This window comes from Podarcis liolepis (assembly GCF_965112155.1).
Source record: "Podarcis liolepis genome assembly, chromosome: 9".
NCBI lineage: Eukaryota > Metazoa > Chordata > Lepidosauria > Squamata > Lacertidae > Podarcis > Podarcis liolepis.
The window spans coordinates 50,214,337-50,236,591 of NC_139564.1; the positions used below are offsets into that span (position 1 = coordinate 50,214,337).

A 22,255-nucleotide genomic window follows, 5' to 3' on the forward strand; every position below is an offset into this window, starting at 1 on the left:
TCAATGTTTTATTGTGGTCCTTATGGTATTTCATTTTGTCCGTCCTAAGTAATCAAATACGCACAGCTATTACATTTAGTTGGAAATCCTGTCGGTCCTGTCCCATCCGTATGCAGCCTGAATCCTAATGTTTGTTAGAATAGATGCTAAGCTGCTTCACTATTTCCTGGGCTTTGCTTATTCTGTGAAAAGGAATGTACTTTCGGCATAAAGTATAGTCACTGAAACTGACCTATACTTTGTGCAATTATTTAATGCACTGTAATTTCACATGAACACATGGCAACTCTTGAGACCAGATAAAATTAACGTTGTCGAAAGCAGAGTGGCACAGCTACTTTGAAATTTCCAAGGATTTATTTAAAATAACAAGGAGCTTAACGAAATCTATACCATCAAGTAACCAGCAACATCAAATAATTATTTCCTCTATAAATGCAGAACCCCTGTCGTTTTGCCTAGAGGCTGTGTTGTGTACTATGTTGTGGTCATATTGCCTGCTACTCTGGTAAAGAACATGAAAACATAATTTTGTCTGGCCTGCAGGTATTTAGAGGTTTCTTGGATATATTTCCTGCCTGCACAGGTAAGTGGTGTCTCAAGTGTCAGGCCAATCAAAGATGCCACTTAGTTAAGAATTAGAATCCCAGGTAATGTTGCTGCTACTCTCCATGTGCAATTACAGTATTTGTGCTGTTCTGAAGGCCTGTTCCCAGTAAGTGTCCCCTGTTCGTATTTTGATTAGATTTTAAATTGTTGTAATAGCTAAATCACATGCAGTGTCATTTTTTTTGTCTGTTTTGACAGAGGGATGCCCTGGCTTGTGTAATAGCAATGGAAGATGTACTCTGGACCAAAATGGCTGGCATTGTGTTTGTCAGCCAGGATGGAGGGGAGCAGGATGTGATGTCGCCATGGAAACTTTATGTACTGATAGCAAGGACAATGAAGGAGGTAGGAGATGCAGAGTGAAATTCCTGCACTGCTAAAAAAAAATGTAAAATTATCGGCTTCCCAATCAGGTGAAAAAAATACTGCTGTGAGAATGATACAGAGCTTTTACTACCTGTGATGAGATACATGCAGGAATGTGCTACAACATTTATTGCCTTCATTTAGTATGCTATCAAATCCTTAAGAGATGGTTACAGCAGGCAAAATGTGTACATCGAAATCCATTAGTGAGCATTAAGTTCCAAGTGGTAGTATTTTATCTAAGGGCAAAAATAATACTGTAATTCAGAGAGCTTTATAATAAAGCTGCACACATGTCCAAAGTGAATAGTTGTGACATCCACATTCGGGAAAGTTTTTCAAGAGGTACAGATGTTGAGAAATAATTTAGTAAAAACTTCACATTTTTAAAAGATCCATTGTCAGCAACATTCTAATCCCACCAAGCTTCTTACTAGCACAACTGTTCCTTATCTGATCTCAGCTTTGACTCATTCCTGTGTTGTTCTTATAGCTCGTTATTGAAGGCCTTCCAGAATAATTTTTAGCAACTACAGCAACATTGCCACACCTTCCCCTGCCTTCCACCAATGCCTACTACTTTATCTCCTCTTTCCCCCAGTCCTATTTTCCACTCTAAAAAAATCATCTTCTGTGTACCTCCCATTTCCAGTTCCTCACAGTACCTTTTGCCTTTCTGTCTTCTGTCATTGCAATCATACATAAATACATATTTTTATTTGTATGCTACCTTTCCACAATTCAAACCATGCTCAAGGTAGCTTACATATGGCACCCCCCTCCCACAAACACATTTAAAAGGCCATGGAATGTTAATCAGCCAAAGGTCTGGTTGAAGAGAACTATTTTTGCCTGGCACCTAAAGATATGTAATGATGGCTCCAGGCGAGCCTCCCTGGGGAGAGCATTCCACACATGGAGATCCACTACAGAAAAGGCTTGTTGCCACCCATCGAACCTCTCATGGAGGAGGCACACAAAGGGTGTCAGATTATTATTGCAGGGGCAGTTCATATGGGTAGAGGTGGTCCTTGAGGTATTGCGGTCATGAGCCATTTGAGGCTTTATGGGTCAAAACCAGCACTTTGAATTGAGCCCGGAAACTAATTGGTAGCTAATGCAGTTGGTTTCCAAACCATCTTCAGATGCAGCCCTATGTATAATGCATTCCACTAATCTAGCCTAGAGGTTACCAGAGCATAAACAACAGAAGTTAGGCTATATGTCATGGAGTGGTTGGACAGAGAGGAATGATGGGAGGAACCAGCTGGGGAAGCCACAAGGGAAGAAGGTGGGGATTGGTGGTGGGGAAACAATGAGTGGTCAGAGGAAGAAGCGGAAGTGTTGGAAGCTGAAGAGTTAACGGGGCTTAGTGACTTGGGAGCATCTGTGGTGGAGAGAAGTCCAGAATCAGAGGCAGAAGCTGAAGCAGAGGAGGAAGGAGGCCAAGAGGCAGAGATGAGTCCTACTAGTGAAGAGTCATAGGTGTCTCCCCTTCTTGCTGCGGCAAGCTGCCCTTCTCCCTTGTCTCCCAGAACCAGAAGAAACATGTAAAGGATGGAAGAGAGGTTGGTTTCATACAGGCACAATCTCCGTTTGCTTGAAAATACAGTGGTGCCTCGGTTTAAGTACTTAATTCACTCCGGAGGTCCGTTCTTAACCTGAAACTGTTCTTAACCTGAAGCACCACTTTAGCTAATGGGGCCTCCTGCTGCCACCGTGCTGCCGGAGCACGATTTCTGTTCTCATCCTGAAGCAAAGTTCTTAACCCAAGGTACTATTTCTGGGTTAGCGGAGTCTGTAACCTGAAGCATATGTAACCCGAGGTACCACTGTAATCCTGGAGGGGAGGGGACTTTGAAGCTGGGGGTCATTAACAGGCACACATTTCCCCTGTCTCTCTCCCGACAGAGGTCATCATACAGGGCGACCAAAGCTGTTTCTGTGTCAAAACCAGGCCTAAACCCTAACTGAAATGGATCTAGAAAATCAGTTTTCTCCAAAAGCATCTGATTCGAGTAGCAGGTAGTAGCAGCCAGATGGGATGGTATTTCTAGCCTATGTGGGTGGGCATGAGAGAAGCTGTTCATGTACGCAAGGGAAATGCTTTCTAGATGCTCAGTTCAGTTTACAGTGCCATGTACAGTGTGACTTGACTTGTATTGAAACACAGCCTGAGTTTTGAGTTACTTGCTATAGGGTCACATTTGTTGCTATGGCTAATTTCACTGACTGACCTGCTTTGCATGGTTTTGAGTTTTCTGTTGTGGTTTCACTGATTGAATTTCAGATTGTATGCTTATCTACATATCTGTAAACCTTTACGAGAATAACTTCGAAATGCTCAGTTCCTTAATAATGTGGTGTAGAATTGTGATGTAGAATTGCAGCGATGTATTTCGCCTCTACACTCATTCAATTGAATTATTTCCTTTTGGTTGCTACTTTTCGTTTTCAGCCCAGTTGTGGTCTATATTATTTTAGATTAATCTGTCCTGATAGTGTATATAGATGTGCTTCTTAGTGGCAGGAGAGTTTTCCGCATGTGCAGTCACTTACCACATGAGATGAGTGAAGTACTTCCATGTGTGCTCTAGTCCCATTCTACCACTGGGTGCTGAATCTGATTCAACAGATTGGATCCCAAGATGCTGACCCCTGGGCCACATTTTTGTCTTCCAAAAATTTGCCATCCTAGCCTTGCAAGACTAATGGGATGTGTTTAGTTTGGAGGTTCCCTTTTTTTCTTTCTGGATTTTTGTTGTTTTATAACTTGTGGTGGCAACAGGTCCTATCTGGGTTTTTTGATTCAGCAGCCTGGGAGATGGCATGGCAAAATAATCCATTTTTACCTGACTCCCCATTTTTGCTCTGAGCAGTGTGAGTGGTGGGACTATGGATATGGAAGTGGCTATCCTGCTCAGATAAGCCCTCTACTGCCTGGGGGTTTGGATTGTAGCTTCAGTGTCTATTTATGCCAACATAAAAAACTGAACAGCTTTGTTGGGTTTCTGATTAGGTCTACCCAGCCCAATATAGCGAGTGAGCAAATGCTTCAGTTGCCTTTTTCAAAAACAAATATCCCAAGCATCATTCCTAGCCTCTGGTCATTTATTAGAAGCCTAGTGCATTCTTGTGCCTCCAGCTTCTTGGTATTGCAAATCCACCATGAGATTGGCCATGTTTGGTTGATTATACGAAGGATTGCATACGCCTTATGCTTTGCACATGCTGCCCCATTGCTCCCTCTTTCATGCAGGCCACAATTAAAGAAGGAACACTATAATAACCATAGTTTCCCTTTTTATCAAAACTGGGAATCTGGTTACCACCTGAAGAACAAGCCAGGTTTAATTGTTTAAAGTTGCTTCTTGCCTTGTACCTGGTTAATTTTGAGTTTTTCTTTGTGACTTGAACAAAGAGGCTGCATGCATTGGGGGGGGGGAGCTGCATGCATATCTTAGCTTACTAAACCAATATATGACACCTGTATATAAATTCAAGCATCTAGTAGGGAGTCTGCATGACATATGACAAATTACGTTTTCTTAGTGAAAGCTGCTACCTTTGGATGTCATTGCCTTCCATCCAAAAGATAAAAAGGAACATAGATACCTTTCTTAATTTTTAAAATCTCAAGATTCTATATATGCTTCAGTTGTTATTCTTTAGTTACACCTTCCTTAGCAGAAGAGGTTTAATATTTTCCTTCGTGTACTTGAAAGGTTTTGTATAGCCTCTGATTATTTTGTACATTTTCTCTTCACAGTTTCTAGTTATATCCTGTTTGAAATATGAAGATCAAAAGTGCATACAATAATCAAGATGAACCATGTGTTTATATTGGAGCAAACTGATATAATTAGAATTTTTATAAAAGCCCATAGTTTAGATTTTTGTTGACAGGTTGGACTTAGCCCTATGGGTTAAGATATTCTAAATGCAAGACTATCTTCTAGTACTATAATGATAATTTAGTGGACTTCAACATTCTGTGATTTTCTTTTAATTTCTTTCTTAATTCAAACAAAGATTGTTGTTGTTGAACCATAAGAGACAGGTGCAGTTTTTGGTCCCAACTACAATAGACTGATTATTTGGTAAAGGGATTTCACCTTTGTTATTTTTCACATGGGGCAATAGAATACTTGGTAAAATGCACTAGCTGTATAAATACAGAGAGAGAGAGAGAGAATGAAAAATGTTTTTGCAAGTTAGAAGGAGCCAGATTCATAACCATCCGTCACTTGCTTGGGCAAGTAGCTGATAAACTTCATAGAAAAATAACAAACAGTGTGTCCCTGTATCTTGACTGGTGAAAATGAGATTCTTTTCCTGATTGATGTGAGTGGGGAGGCTTGTAAAAATGCATTTCCAGCTGATTAGTTCAGAAGATGTCAATCTCAAACAGTTTTATGACCTGCAGTCTACATGCCAGATGTACATTTGCTATTTATAAAGTAACAAAGATGAATGACTAAATTCGAGCATTCCTCTATGGCATCTGTGCTAAATATTGCCTGCGGGACAACATAGAGCAAACAGAGCAAAGCCCCCAAAAGCACTTATTGCCAATATAGAGCTTTTAACAATTAATATACCGGATACTGATACTAACATAAATTGGTTTAAGCCCAGATTGACAAGCCATTTGTCTATTACTCTGTTATTTTTAAGAGAATACATTTTGAAGAAAATCATAAATGCATTTTAACTTAATTAGTGACAGACAACACAAAATATGTCAATAGGTTAATATTTGTAAAGTTTCAAAATACTTTGAGAAGAGCAAGCATCATTTCTCAAACTGCATTTGCAAGACATACATGGCAATCTCACCTGTACAGTGGTGCCTCGCAAGACGAAAAGAATCCGTTCTGTGATTCTCTTCGTCTAGTGGTTTTTTCGTCTTGCGAAGCAAGCCCATTGACGGATTAGCGCTTTTAGCGGCTTTTAGCGGCTTATCTGCTGATCGGATCAGCTGATAAGCGGCTTAGCGGCTTAGAAAAGGGGGGGGGGACCCACAGGAACTCGCAAGGCATTGTCGTCTTGCGAAGCAAGACCATAGGAAATTCATTTTGCGAAGCACCTCCAAAACAGAAAACTCTTTCGTCTAGCGAGTTTTCCGTCTTGCGAGGCACCACAGTATCTTAAGATGTGAACATACAGGAAAGCAGATAATGAACATGTTTTCTAAGCAGAAAATATACATGTTGGCAAAGTCACCAGAAGTGTTTACATTCTGGACTCCGTACATACTCTTCTGGAAGAAGATAGTGTGTTACCCTTCTGTCACTAGATGTTCATGCAGTTTAACAAATGAAGTAGCCCAGAAAGATGGAAAATGAGTTATGAATGCTGAGCCAAAGGACACATTCTGATGTGTGTAAATAAATACATAATTAGCAATAATTTGTAGTTGTTGTAAAGGTAATTTGGGGATATGATGAAAAGGAAATTGAAGGAGGGGGATAGACGCATGTGTGCTATTTTGTGCACATACTACTAATCTCTTTGGATTGTGGTGACAGTGTAAAGTTTAAGATCTAGCTAATTAATCATGTTTCCCTCAATGGCATTTAATTTAGTGGTGGCTAAAAACTAACAAAACAGTAAGGTTATTGTGCTAAGTGATGTATAGATATTAAGTGATACATAGAACTTGTCTCAAAATAATTGCTACCAAGACAAGAAGATAGACACACAAGATAAGAGAAATATAGGACATAGAAGCAAAAAAAATAAAAAAATACATTTTACCGATTTCAGGTCAATTTCATATTTCCTTTCATTTTTCAGTGCACTGAGAAGCAGGTTGTATCATTTTTAGAAGATGATAGATAGGAAAATGCAGAACAGAAAAAAGATCATTTGAGAATGAGAAATAAGCAGACTGGTAGGAAATAATAAAAGGAGCTGAGGGGCAGCAGAGCTTGCACAGCTGACGCATGGGAAAGCTTCTTCCCTGCACATCAGCTGAGCTGGTCACATGAGCTGGAGGGGTAGCTTCATTGAGCTGCTCAGCTGATGCACTGGGAAGCTTTTCCATGCATTAGCTGAGCAGCCTCCACAAGCCTCTGGCTAACAAGGAGACCCTCACCAGAGCCTGAAGAGGATCAGTGGGGTAGCGTGGGTTGTCAGCACCCGGGGCAAGGCAAGTAATTTGCGCCCCCTAACCCGAGTGAGCCAGGTAGGGGCAGAGAGCTGCGAGTGCAAGCGCCCCCCCGATGTTGTGGCCGGTGCGGCCAGCCCCCCCCTGCACCCCCCACGCTACACCACTGAAGAGGATGTCCTCTGGGCTCTGGGGAGGGTCTCAGTGCGAGCTGGAGGGGCAGCGGGGCTTGCTCAGCTGATGCACAGGCAAATGGCTGCTGCGCTACCCCACACATCCTCTTTGGGCTCTGGGGTGGGTCTCCTCATAAGCTACTAGGACTCTCCATGGTATTCCCCATTGTATGTGATTTCATTGACTTGCGAGGGGGTGCAGAATCTAATCCCCACGTAAATGGGGATTCACCTCTGTATTTAAATATGTTGTGCATATGTGTGAAATACGCAGGTCTGTATTTACTATGTTATGTTATATAAGCTGGTATTCATCATTAACTGATTTGCATTAAGATTCAATTTGCTGAACATATATTGTGTTCTCATATATATATATATTTTCAGCTGAAAGAGCAGCTGAAATTACCTCTGCTTGTAGCAATGTAGCCTTTCTTCTAAAGGAAAAAGAATCCATCTTCATAAATGTTCTTAAATATTTAAAGCTGACTTGCAGCTCAAATGCTTTAAATATGCTCCAAGAAGCAGCCAAGCTGCAGTTACCTGCTTCTCTTTCTAGAAAACCAAATAACCTCACATAAAAGCTACTTTAAAGGCCCCTTGGAAATTATTTAATATTTATAAATCAGCAATATGTGTGTTAGCTATATCTGTGCTGGCATTGAAATGAAATTCTGCAGTGATTTGAAATCTGGGTATACTTTGAACTTCTCAAATTGCAACAGTACTCAGTATCAATTCACAAAAATTTGTGGGTACTTTGTTGCTGTGCCAACATCTGCATGAAATCTGAATTTCATTGTGGCTTTTAGAACTTGTTTGCTTTGTACTAACGCATCACTAAGGACCCAGAAGTATTCCAAGCTACATCCTGCTCCTTCAGAGGCAGTGTAAGCCCCGTCAAGAACAGGCCACCTACTATCCATCTGGTCCAGGGAACTGTCCACTAACAGTGTCTCAGTTTTATCTGGATTAAGCTTCAGTTTGTTGGCTCTCATCCAGTCCATTATCGAGGCAAGGCAACAGTCTAGCACATTCACTAGGTAGCACTGAGAAAAGCCTCTATCTGAAACCCTCGACAGCCACTGCTAGTCAGAAAGACAGTATTGAATGTGTTGCCCTCCGGATGTTTTAGGGCTCAACTCCAGACAACTTGGCCAATGGTAAATCATGATGGGAGTTGTGGTCTTTCTCTCTCACCATGTGATATGACGAAGGGGGGAGCATGCTTTATTGTTTCCCAACTTACCTAGAATAACATACCTGGGGTTCCTAGGTACTATCCCCTTAGGGCACTGTCTAGACTTTGCTTAGTTTCAACAGAGTTACTCTATCTTGCACCTTTCAGCTATTCTCAGAAACCTTTTTAGTAACATTGAGGGTTCTAAATTTGAACCAGCAGTGACAAGGACAGCTAATTCTTTTCATATTCTGAGCATGCATATATCTTCATGTATCACATCAAGGATCAGATTTTCCTCTTGGGGGAATTGCAGCTGGGAAAATAATCACTTGTAAGCTGTTGGCATCATTGTGAATCTCCACTGGATGCCTGAGGTGTTTTTGGCCCTAATCAGGGAGGGTATATATATATATATATATATATATATATATATATATATATATATGCTTTCGTAGATTTTCACGGGTACAGGAATGCAGGTTTTGGTGTCTTCGGGTGTCTTCCCGTGTAAGAGTTGGGGTGTCTAGGCGACGTTTCGACGAGGTCTCACTCGTCATCTTCAGGCTGGTGCTTTCGGCTTCTTGTTACTGGAACAGAGCAGGATCTCAGTGTTTGAGTTCCTATAAATACTGTTTTTTCTTCTTTTTTGACGGCATTCTTGTGTTCTGCGATACGTGCATTTATTCGTCTGTTTGTTTGTCCAATGTACGTGGCTGGGCAGACTTTGCAGGGTATTTCATAGACCCCTTGGTTTTCCAACTGGATTTTATCTTTGGGGTTTCTGAGGATATTGGCTATTTTTTGGTTGGTGCAAAAGGCTGTTTTGATATTGTGTTTATGGAGGATTTTGCTAATTTTATCTGTAGTGCCCTTGATATAAGGAAGGAGGGCCATGCCATTGTTTTCTTCTGTGTCTTGGTTTTTGGGGGGTGTTTCTTTTTGGATTAGCTTCGTAACCCTGTTTTGCTGGTATCCATTGGCGATTAACACATTTGAGAGATTCTGTAACTCAGTTGTCAAGTGGTCTTTGTCAGCCAGGCGTTTGGTTCTGGAGATGAGAGTCTTGGCTACGGAGTTTATTTGTGCAGGGTGGTGGTGTGATTGTGCATGTAAGTAGCGGTTGGTGTGTGTTTTTTTCCACCCTGCACAAATAAACTCCGTAGCCAAGACTCTCATCTCCAGAACCAAACGCCTGGCTGACAAAGACCACTTGACAACTGAGTTACAGAATCTCTCAAATGTGTTAATCGCCAATGGATACCAGCAAAACAGGGTTACGAAGCTAATCCAAAAAGAAACACCCCCCAAAAACCAAGACACAGAAGAAAACAATGGCATGGCCCTCCTTCCTTATATCAAGGGCACTACAGATAAAATTAGCAAAATCCTCCATAAACACAATATCAAAACAGCCTTTTGCACCAACCAAAAAATAGCCAATATCCTCAGAAACCCCAAAGATAAAATCCAGTTGGAAAACCAAGGGGTCTATGAAATACCCTGCAAAGTCTGCCCAGCCACGTACATTGGACAAACAAACAGACGAATAAATGCACGTATCGCAGAACACAAGAATGCCGTCAAAAAAGAAGAAAAAACTTCCTCTCTTTTCCAACACATGAAAGAAACAGGACACGAAATTAATTTTGCAGATTCCAAATTGCTCTTTAACATGGAACATCACCACAAGAGAATAATCATGGAAGCCATCGAGATAGAGAAACACCCTCACAACATGAACAAGCGTGACGACACGTCCCGCCTGCCAGACATCTGGAAATTAGCCCTCCCCACAAAAACCGACACCAGAACCAGAGGCACACAGAACGCCATCACCAATCAACCACACCAGACCCAAACCCAGACCCTCTCCACAGATAAATTACAGACACCATCCAGTAGCCAAACCATAGTGGCACCTCCGGATGCTGCACCCCCCTGCAATCCCTACACAGATCTGGCTGGCACAGGGCACAAAACCACAGCTCGCCCCTATACACGAAGCCAAGCCAGAGCACAACTAAGTGCAGTACAGCCATCTTCTCAGAAAAACTCTTCACAAGCTCAAGAGGTCAAGACACGAAAGCTTTAGCAACTAATCCACACTTAATGACCCACCTAAGTGGTACTCAGAATATCACTCAAGAAATCACTCAAGATATCCCTCAAGTAATTAAGGAACAAAAGAAGAAAAGGCACACTAACCTGGGAACTTCCTCTCTGCCCAGAACGTTGGAGGCTATACACCACACCCCCTCAACAGTATTTATAGGAACTCAAACACTGAGATCCTGCTCTGTTCCAGTAACAAGAAGCCGAAAGCACCAGCCTGAAGATGACGAGTGAGACCTTGTCGAAACGTCGCCTAGACACCCCAACTCTTACACGGGAAGACACCCGAAGACACCAAAACCTGCATATATATATATATATATATATATATATATATATATATATACGCGTGAACACACACACACACCTGCTTTTGTATAGTGGCTATTCCAGTGACATGCCCTTAAAATAACAAACCAAAAAATATCATTAAGGCTGCCTTTGAGTAGACTGTTTCCAGAAAGAGCAACTCACCCACACCCTTGTTTATATGGTTGGGAACAGTTCACATACATAAACCTGCAAAATTCAGCGTGGCGTCTTCTCATCTACTTTAGTGCAGCTATGATGCATAGTCTCACACTACAACAGGAGCCACAGATTTATAGCTTAGGATCCTGAAAGGCAGGATTCTGACAGTTGACATGTTAACTTGGAAAGTAAACTGGTTTTCAGCCTTTCCTTGGTGTGGTTATGCAGTTGTGATGTTTGCATTATATTTATAATAACTGTGTTTTTGTATGCACTTTTTAGATATTCATCCAGTTCTGTTGTGTGTGTGCTATTTCTCTTATTTATTTTGTCTCGAGTTTCTTTAATATGCAAATTTATATATGCCACATTTGCAACATGGACCCTCTTCTTCATTGCTTTCAGATTATTACTTAGCACAGTATCTGTCCATTATTCCTCTGAAAGGCCTGAAATAACTTCTAAACTTCTAATATCTTTGCTTATTATTTACACTGTGAAAACTGCTGAATGTGATTGTTGTCTTTAATTGCTCATTAGGGGAAATGAATAGGAAGTATTGCTCCTTTTCTTCTAACTTTTTTGTCTGTAGATGGATTAATTGACTGCATGGATCCTGACTGCTGTTTGCAGAGTTCCTGCCAAAACCAGCCCTACTGCCGTGGACTGCCGGACCCACAAGATATCATTAGCCAAAGCCAGCAGTCACCATCTCAGCAAGCTGCCAAATCCTTTTACGATCGGATAAGTTTTCTTATAGGACCGGACAGCTCCCATGTCATTCCTGGGGAAAGCCCTTTCAATAAAAGGTGAGGGTTTTCTGTTAATTCCTTTTGCTAGACTTTGTTTCAAGGATAGTTGGAAAAGTACAAAATTTGGGACTCTGCATGGCTGATTTTGTACAAAACCTCAGACAGACAGCGATACTGCTTTAACATAGCTTTTTATACTGTGTACTGTCTAAGTTCTAACAGGGCATTCCATTAAGGATTATATAAATCTTCATTGACCCAGCTGATTTGGGTTAGCACAGTTGGAAATGTATCAAAGTGATGAAAACGCCTCAGAAGGGAAGACAGTGATGCACTTTTAAAGCTGAGCTCAGTAAATAATATAAATTATGAATTAATGTAATAGAACTGTTAACTGCATGACAGTATGATTGCAGAAGCTGCCTGCCTGGTGCTTTGCAGAGTGGTTATATACCTGAAAATAAGCTAGTAACTGAAAGCAGGTGTCCTGTGCCTTACTGAGTGAAAGTAGATGATTTACTCTGGAACTCCTGTGTCTGCAGTAATTTAGCTGCATTAATGTAGTTGAGCACAGCGGTTGATTAAAAGTTGTAACACAAATGTTCCTTATTACTCCTTTAAATTCTGAGCTTTGCAGCCCCCGCAGATTTACAGATTGCCTAAAAATTAATTGGCAAAACACTTTTCCGTAGGGAAGTGCAAAAAGATAGGCTGTTTAGAAGGAAAGCCTTGAGTTTATAATTTTAAAACACCATTGCTAATTTATTAATTTTGCACACTGATCCAAAATGCTTTGGTTGTGATCCAGAGAGCCCCTTTATATGCAGTCAAGAGATTGTTCGCAGTAGTAGGGGTCTATCCAAACAGCAGTTCCCTCCTACTGTAGCATATCATAAACGGCTTTTAAAATTCATGGAACTTAAAAAGATTCTTACAGTGCAGCGCAGGAGGCTTTTGTTTGAAAAAACAAAACAAAATAAAAATCCTGCTTCATACTGAGGGTGCTCCTTATATTTATCAGATTTCAGCCATTGGCTTAGAAGGAAGTTATTTTGATCCCATTGAAACCTACCACCAAGTGAGGGTGCTCAAGTTTGCAGAGTTAGCAAGCGAGATGCAGCAGTTCAATTCTGAATACCATTACTAGGAAGTAAGCCACATGGAATTCAGTGGGAACTCTAAATAAACATGCCCAGGATTCTACTGTACAGTGGTACCTCGGGTTAAGTACTTAATACGTTCCGGAGGTCCGTTCTTAACCTGAAACTGTTCTTAACCTGAAGCACCACTTTAGCTAATGGGGCCTCCTGCTGCTACCGCGCCACCGGAGCACGATTTCTGTTCTTATCCTGAAGCAAAGTTCTTAACCTGAGGTAATATTTCTGGGTTAGTGGAGTCTGTAACCTGAAGCATATGTAACCTGAAGCACATGTAACCCGAGGTACCACTGTATAAGCAGACAGTATTTTCACATGTGAACACAGAGGCGAACCCAGATCTGCTGCTGAGTGTACATGTGACAACAAACCAATCAGTTACCACTGTATTTGTATGATGCAAGTGTTTGTCATATTCACACTGTAAATAATTAGGTGTACACGGAAACCATCTCAGAGAGACTATAGATCCAAATGAGTTTTGAAATAAGGCAGTGGCTGCACAGTATACAACGTTGTGAACTAACAGGATGTTTATACTTTGGTACATTGGCATGGAAGTACTTGTTTGAGAAAATACTAACTGCTGTAATTTTGTACCTTTCCCTACAGCCTTGCATCTGTTATAAGGGGCCAAGTATTGACAGCAGATGGAACACCACTCATTGGAGTTAATGTGTCGTTTTTACATTATCAAGATTATGGGTACACCATCACTCGCCAAGATGGAATGTAAGTTTCATGTCACGTATGTTGAGATAGCAGTACAGAAAATTAACTTGCCTAACTTAATAAGAATCTTCAAATTTAAATTGTATATATGTTTGTGAGCAAGATGTAAATTTAAGGCATTTTACACAATAATAATCTGATTTACATTAGGTTTGACTTGGTGGCAAATGGAGGCGCATCTTTAACCCTAGTGTTCGAACGGTCACCCTTCCTTACTCAATACCACACAGTTTGGATTCCATGGAACGTCTTCTATGTCATGGACACCCTGGTCATGAAGAAGGAGGAGAATGACATTCCCAGCTGCGATCTGAGTGGATTTGTGAGACCAAATCCTGTCATTGTATCATCACCTCTTTCTACCTTGTTCAGGATTTCCCCTGAGGACAGTCCTATTATTCCTGAGACGCAGGTACAATACATCTTAAGTCCAAATATATTTGTGAGAATCAGGACCCTTTCTAAGTAAGGGGGGCTGGGGGCAAGGTTCCTTCTAGGGCCCCCACATTCAGTGCCTTGTCAACTCCACTGCTGCTACCCGGCTTCCTACCCTTTCCTGGTTGCTTTGTCTCCCCCCTTAACATGTGTTAATGGCAATAGTTAATCTGTCCCTTGTGGTGATGACTGCCTCCAGAGTGTTTGCCATGGAAGCTAAATGTGGCATCTGAAAGCAAGTTAAAATTTAAGGAAATGTGTTACTGCTTAGGATATATGGGCTGCAATGAAATAGACATTGGGAAGGATCTAGGAATTACAAGGTTATCAGCATATTGAAATACATGGTGTGACCTATAGCATGTTTCAAAATGAAGAGTTGTTTTTATTTTGAAATTAAGGACTGCTATGTAATATTATTTAGGCAACTCAAAACATTCTGCTATAAAACTTGTGTTTTAGACTCATAATGCCCTACTCCATTAGCATTGTAAGGTGGAAGGGGATGAAACACAATCATTCGTTGATGTGGACTGGAAGCCTAAAGGAAAACACAGAATAATTAAGCAGGAGCCAGTTTTATCTGTCACTGTTATGCCTCTGCCTTTGGTTACTGCAGATGAGATCAAAAGTTAGTTTCAAAATACTACCCGTGGCAACATAGCTTTGATTTTTGGCAGTAGCTGATGAAATGTCTAAACTCAAGTCTATAAACAATTAAAATTAATAATTTACAAGCCTCTCGGTAAAGTGCTTTGAAAGAAAGGATTATTTTAATAAAAAAGTAAACTTTCACACCTTGATTTTATTTAAACTGTACTAATATGAATAGCTTTTTTATGATGTGTGGGCACATTAGCGCTGTTGCTAATACATATCTGATATGTATTTTTGCAGGAAAACATAAATTATAGGGGTGCTTTCTCCAAACTCCGTGCACTCACAGGATTCTTACTTTCTGTTGTAGAAGTGACGCATATATATAATTCCCAAGGGCTGAATGTTAAGCTCAGATGCACAATACATAATATTGAATATCCTCATCTCTCACAAAAACCATTAGTCACAATAAATCAATACAGTTCCAGGCTTTCTTGCAAGTGAACAGTGTAATTTTTCAAAGAAATTATCAAGCAAGACATATAAAGTATGTGTAAGTGATAACTTGAAAAACAAAACAAATAAGTTCATTTCCATTTGGTTTTCCTTCACTAGAATCAGCTACAGTAGTAAAATGAGTTGGCAACATTCTGCATCATTTTCAGATCATACCAGTGTGCTACTCTAGTTATGGATTCAAAGCTTTATTAACACTTTACTGTTTGCCAGGACAGTCTGGTGGCAGAAAAGAACAGCAATCACAGATAACATTAAGCCAAGGTGTATGATTTGTTCAAATCATAATGTAAGACAATCCTTGACTTAGTTTGGTATCTTAGTCAACACTCATGATTTGTTTCTGTCCAAACAAATTACCACGTGAAGCCAAATTTTGCTGTTGGCTTCCTGAACATGGTTGTTTGGGAGAAACAATCCATAAGCACTGGTTCAGACACCACACTAAAACTAAAGTTTGTTGTTCATTGCTCCCAGCTAGACAAAGGAAAAAGTGAAACACCAGAATGCAGCTTGGGCTCATTTTCTTGAACAGTATGCAGTGAAGCCTGGGCAACTGCCCCATCCAAGATCAGGTGGCAGCACTTGCCACCCACACCCTATGCCATGCTATTGAAAGGGGTCCCTCCCACTCCCCACAGAGGGTTTTTTTTCAGGGGGAGGAGGGGACAGAGCTTCCTTCCACTTGCAGTTCTCAAGACCTAACCCACAATTGCAGGATTCTGTTTGGGAGAAGGGAGACCCCAGTTTTTGCTCAGTTTTAAATTAATGAGCATAGCTTAGCGCCATTAATTTCAGTGGGTCTACTTTGAGTAAGACTTGCATTGAATACTGCTTATACTGTTAACCAGTGAGGCAGGACTTCTTAATGATTCCTGCCACCGTATGAGAGCTCATGGAGCCACATGAAGCATGGTGTGCCCTGAGATCTTGCAAAGGGAGATGCTTCTCTCCAAACTTGGCCATGGTGGCTGTTGCATTGCCCTGCAAATTGCCTGGATGGCATCAACATGCACTTGCAGAACCAGTTAGACTGCAGCACCTCCTAAACTGGAATGCTGCTGAGCAGTGCAGATCTTTCCTTGATGGCTCCTACCTGGAAGCTTGGGTTAGGCGAACTTTGAGGCAGCTTTTTGAGTTGGTGGCCAACATCCTGAGAATTGAGCTTTATGTGTTTCAGAGGTACCATATTTTAGTTATATGAGATTTATCGTTGTCTTTTTAGAAATCTTCTCATCTTAATGGAGCTGTTTGGTGGCTTTACAGCTAAAGCTTTAGTGGTGTGGTTAAGAAAAAAATCTAGTTGGAAGTCTTGAATGAAATAAAGATGATTGACTATCTCAATCCATGGAAGACAGAAACCCATCTTGTCTAACTATCACCCACACACTTTTCTAGGCAAGAAAGGCTCTAAAAAGAAGATTGAATCATTGTGCTCTCCTGATATGAGAAAGGGTTGAATATTGATCAGAATGCATGAGGAAGCTTTCCCTAAGGCAGCCATCTAGCTTGAGAAAGAAAGGAAAGAAAATTTCTGTTTTAAACATCTTCCTTGAAAAATTGCCAATGTAAATATTCTGAAGGCAATATTTTGAAATGCCATACAACAAAACCATAGTAATTAGTAATTAGAACTAAATTGTGAAATATAGTAAGTAGAAGCAGGAAAATCAGAGAGGGGTATGTTTAGACTTTAAAGAAGAGCAGCTCATCTCTGTAAAAGAAGTGAGGTGCCACTCCACTTTCCCAGGGGTATGTCTCCATGCACCATCCTCTTGCTGTACTACACAGATGATGTCAGAAGGGCCAAACACACCAGTGGTTCATCAGACTCCAGAAGCAGCTGATGTGAAGGCTGAGTACCATTTCCCTCTAACCTGAAAAGGCAACTCTCCCAGGGGTTTTGCAGGATACACGGTCATCCTGTTCACCAGAGCCTCAACCCTGGTGCAAGACAGGAAATAAGTTTGATTGGACCGTAAGAGGCAGATTTCCCAGATAGAAAGGTTCCAAAATAAAAAGGACTTCCAAGCAGAAGGGCATGTGTGCATGCCTGTCCTGTGATGGCTGCTGTGCTTCAGTCCTGCTGGATTTACCAACCAGAATTTCAGAGCAGGATGAAATCTTGGTTTAAATTTCTGGTTTAAACACACAAAGATCACAGCACCCTGAAACAACTAACAGAAGTGGAATACAAAAAGGGAGATGTGAGGAGGTCGTGGAAATAAGTGAATGAAAGATAAGATACTGAAATTGTTTGATGTGTTTTAAACTGTTTTTGTTTGGCTATGTTAGTTTAATGTGTCAGTGTTATGTAGTGTTTTTGTATTGTATTGTATTGTTCTTTTTTTTGTAGTGTTGTGTTTAAATTGTTGGAAAAGTAATAAATATTATTTTTCAAAAAAAAAAAAAAGATCACAGCACCAAGCCGGGCTCATGAAGGAGGGGAGGCATACAGACCATTCCTTCCTAAACCATTGTCTTTTACAGAACTCAGATCACAGTATTTTGTACACATGTATATATGTGACAGTTATTTTCTAGCTAGTACATCCATTGATGCAGCAATTGCTGTAGGAAATATGGTTGTAAAACTTTCACATATATTCATCCTAAAAAAAAAATCACATCATGCTTCAGAAGTTTAGGTAGTCAGCCCAATAATTGTTTAAACAATTGCATCCTTCTACAGAAAACGTATTTCTGATAGTTTCTAATCAATCACATGCACTAAAATTCTTGCTAGTTGAGATTAATTTGTCATTTCCCTCTTTTTATTTTTTAGGTACTACATGAGGAGACCACAGTCCCAGGAACTGATTTGAAACTGTCTTATTTAAGCTCCAGAGCTGCAGGGTATAAATCCGTTCTTAAGATCACCATGACGCAGTCAGTGATACCATTTAACTTAATGAAGGTTCATCTCATGGTGGCAGTGGTGGGAAGACTTTTCCAAAAATGGTTCCCTGCATCCCCAAATTTGGCTTACACATTCATATGGGATAAAACTGACGCGTATAACCAAAAGGTCTATGGTTTATCTGAAGCTGTTGGTAGGTCTTATTTGTGTTATTATGGGTTTTGTTTGCTTGTTTGCATTATCTAGAAAACATAGAATAATATTTAATAATGAAGATATACGAGAAGTTCAGTATGCTGTGTAGAATGAATTTAAACTTATAACTGTTAACAATTACTGTTACAACAGCTTACTATTAACAGTAAATTGTTGTAAGCTGACTTGAGGGCTCTTCTTAGAGTTGAAATGTGGTATAGACATATTTTTTCATTTTTATAAAAAGAATGGAACTGTAAAATCACAAAGGAATTACACTTCGTTTGTAATTATCACATCTAACCAAACTAGTACCTGGAAGTAACAAATTGTGAGGACTGTGTTGATCAGGTCTGAGACAGACTTAAGATGGGGGAAATAGTTGCACCATCATTTTCGCAGAAAAAGTCTTGGACTGCCTGTGGTGCTTTCAAAAAACAAAATGATTTTAATTGCCTTAAATTGCTATTAAACATCTGATGTTTTTCAACAACTCAAGGTTTTAAATTATTTCAAGTGAGCATCAATATATCATGTGTATATAGAGCTTCAAGCTTTAATCAGTCAGTACAATTAATTGACTGAAACTTCAGTCACAGATTAAAATTTGCTCCCTGAATAATTGCTAGAGTTGACAAAACACAGTACAGGGGACTCCTGAACTTATTCTACCCATGCAGGCTATACAGGTGTGTCACCTCCATCCCTGCAAAAGATTTGTTGAAAATTATAAATATATATTTTCTAGATTGTATCTAACACTAACCCAGAGGAAAAACTGATATTCTAAGTGTGTTGTGTTAACATGCCAAGAAACCTCCCTGTAATTGGAAACCCTGTTCAGTGAAAGTACGTAGAACCTGTCTTCAGGTATCTAGAGAGGAAGGGTAGTTTAAAAATAAATAAATAATTTTATTTTTAATTGCAGTATCTGTAGGTTATGAATATGAATCTTGTTTGGATCTAACACTGTGGGAAAAACGGACAGCTATTTTACAAGGCTATGAATTGGATGCCTCCAACATGGGGGGCTGGACCCTAGATAAGCATCACGTCCTGGATGTTCAGAATGGTAAGTCTCCATTTTATTTTAATATTCTTTTTTCCTGGACTCATACTGACTATGTAATTAATTCATTGTCTGTCAAACAAAATTTATGAGTAATACGCATTCATGACTATCCTAGAATTATTCTTTAATTTGAATTAATGTCAAATTTATAAGCATAGCTTCAGTCCATGCCAACACCAGGAAATGTTTTCCTCTTCATACTACATAAAAGCATTATGCTGTGCCTAGTCTCCCCCCACCAGATGTGTTTCCATGGAACTGTGTCAAGTACAGCTAGCATTATTGCTCCTCTATTGCCTCACTATATTTCTATGCAAATAAATAAGTGTTTCCTAAGCCTCTCATTGTCAATTCGAATATTTGGTGGGGAAATGTATTTTATACAAATATGTTATTGGGGGAGGGGGAGGTTTTTAGGGTGGCGCTGTGGGTTAAACCACAGAGCCTAGGGCTTGCCGATCAGAAGATCGGCAGTTCGAATCCCCGTGACGGGGTGAGCTCCCGTTGCTCGGTCCCTGCTCCTGCCAACCTAGCAGTTCGAAAGCACATCAAAGTGCAAGTAGATAAATAGGTACCGCTCCGGCGGGAAGGTAAACGGCATTTCCATGCACTGCTCTGGTTCTCTAGAAGCGGCTTAGTCATGCTGGCCACATGACCCGGAAGCTGTACGCCGGCTCCCTCGGCCAGTAAAGCGAGATAAGGGCCGCAACCCCAGAGTCGTCCACGACTGGACCTAATGGTCAGGGGTCCCTTTACCTTTACCTATGCAGGAAATAGACACCATTCCTACTCGTCTCCAATACCAATTCCTTTCAGAGCTAAAAAGAATCAGATATGGCGCTAGCACATGTCATTAAGTTGCTCCCCCCCTTCTGAATTCTGCTGCGTACCTGAGGCTCACTTCCAAAAACTTCATACATTTTCCTTCCATTTCTGGTTCCTTGTAGTGGTTCTTCCCTGCTTCATTAACTTTCCTTTACTCATTTTTACATATCTTTATTCTTTAATTCCAACTATTCTTTTATTCTTTTACTTCTTTTAAATCTCTAGTATTTACTGCATTCCCCCCCCTTAAATCTCTGATAAAAATCCATGTTTCAAAAAAAGGAAAAGGAAAACCCATGTTTCCTTCCCATAGTTCTCTGCTTGACCTGCTTTATCCAACCTTTTTCTTCTCTGCCATCACTAATGATGATGTTGTTGTTGTTTAGCAGCTAAACTGTGATCCTAAGTACACTTACTCAGGCACAAGCTCCCTTTTCACTTGTGGTTTTCAAGTAAATATGTCTGATTTACTGGAGAGCTTTATTGTTTCAATTAAACAGTTTGCTTGATGCCCCATGAAGCTTCTTCATTCAAACAGTTTATGCTTAAATATATTGGGACTTCCATAGCAGTATGACTCCAGCTACAACTGCAATATAGCAACATGTATATTTCCTTCCATATTATGAAACACATTACAAGTTGCATGGAGGAAATATTTCTCCTGTCATTGGAACGCTGCCAGTTTTAGAGTGATATGTGCCTGCCATTTAACTGCAGGCGGCAATGACACACAGGTGCTTAGTAAAGGTGACTAATGACACTCATGTTGACTGGAAGTTATGTAATGGAAGGAAAGAAATGATCTCAGATTTAAGATAGGCAAAGACCTATCTTAGAAAGGAGGAGGCCAGGATGCAGAATGTTATGGAAGCCAGAGGACACAGAAATGATGTCTAAGGACTAGTTAACAAGATCATGTTTCTTGGTATGTAATTCTAGCTATTATGGGATTAGTTACAGAGAGACTTCTTTTCATGTGAATATGGTACATTTCACTGGGAGGCAAGGGTTAATAAGTGTACTGCCATTGAATGCCAATTCAACTTATCATGGGAACTGGCAGAAAGCAAGTAAGCACTGAGATAATTATGTGTACATTCATTTTCCTCATTTTGTTGTTCAGTAGTTTCTGATCGTAAGGTGAGTCAGCTATGCTCCTAAATTTATGCTCAGGAGACTGTTTGACAAGTAATGACTTTTCAAAGTGATGCCTGTCTAATTGAATAAATGAAGTGGCTAGTTGTAATGACAGGGTGGATGAGCTGGGGAAATTTATTCACATGGGAGCAAAGACAGTGACAGGTGTTTATACGGACACCCTGAATCACTGCAATAAATATTCTAATGTTCATCTTTCCCCCTGTGGTAATAGAAGAGAGATGCGAAAGGGCAATTTTTCAAAGTAATGACAGAATAAATCAGGTACCATAGTGCTGAGTGCTGACTTGTATGATACCTCTGATGAAAATTATAGAACTCAGCTATTTCAGCAAAATTATGGTTTCCTGATTGTCATAAATGATGTGATCATAGGAAGGGGATTTCAGATTCCATTAGCGCATTCTCGTTCCAACTTTTCTTGGGGAAATGTAATCCATGTGCTGTTATGATGCAGCCTCATTTACATGGCTTTTCTTTTATATTTCATAAGCCATTTTCATTTTCTCTTATTTCATAATGTTGTCCGTCCTCTGGTATACCTCTCTCAGATTGCATGGCATTAGAAAAGTAATTGGCACAGCCCAAGGAACATGTTCTGTTTATGGAAAATATTTACCCATTGAAATTCAACTTAAAAGTAATCTAGGGTGGAGAAAGCTGTCATAGAACTTCCTAAATGTATTTTAACAGTTATTGTGGGACAAAAATAAATTCATTAGTACTGTTATCTTTGAAATATTGTACACTTGATCAATAAAGCAAGTATTGCTATACAGTACAAAGTGACATGTGGTTTGCATGGATTATAACACATTGAGATTTACTGTGGAATAAGTGTAACAGTAATAGCAGACAGCTCTCACAGCAGACCTTGACTGAGTCATTAATCAGGATAATAATGAGGATAGTGGCAATGTTTGA

General features: G+C 40.1%; 1 protein-coding gene across 50 annotated transcripts in view; it reads left to right on the forward strand.

Moving 5' to 3' along the window:
• TENM3 (teneurin transmembrane protein 3) overlaps positions 1 to 22,255 on the forward strand; it is a 1,268,022-nt gene that overhangs the window by 1,201,266 nt on the left and 44,501 nt on the right. For all 50 annotated transcript variants that reach the window (XM_083459440.1, XM_083459473.1, XM_083459433.1 and 47 more), the window contains 6 exons: positions 808 to 954; positions 11,619 to 11,835; positions 13,548 to 13,667; positions 13,818 to 14,079; positions 18,004 to 18,271; positions 19,202 to 19,345. In XM_083459440.1, the coding sequence (XP_083315566.1) occupies positions 808 to 954; positions 11,619 to 11,835; positions 13,548 to 13,667; positions 13,818 to 14,079; positions 18,004 to 18,271; positions 19,202 to 19,345 (1,158 nt within the window). The remainder of the gene's footprint in view (positions 1 to 807; positions 955 to 11,618; positions 11,836 to 13,547; positions 13,668 to 13,817; positions 14,080 to 18,003; positions 18,272 to 19,201; positions 19,346 to 22,255) is intronic.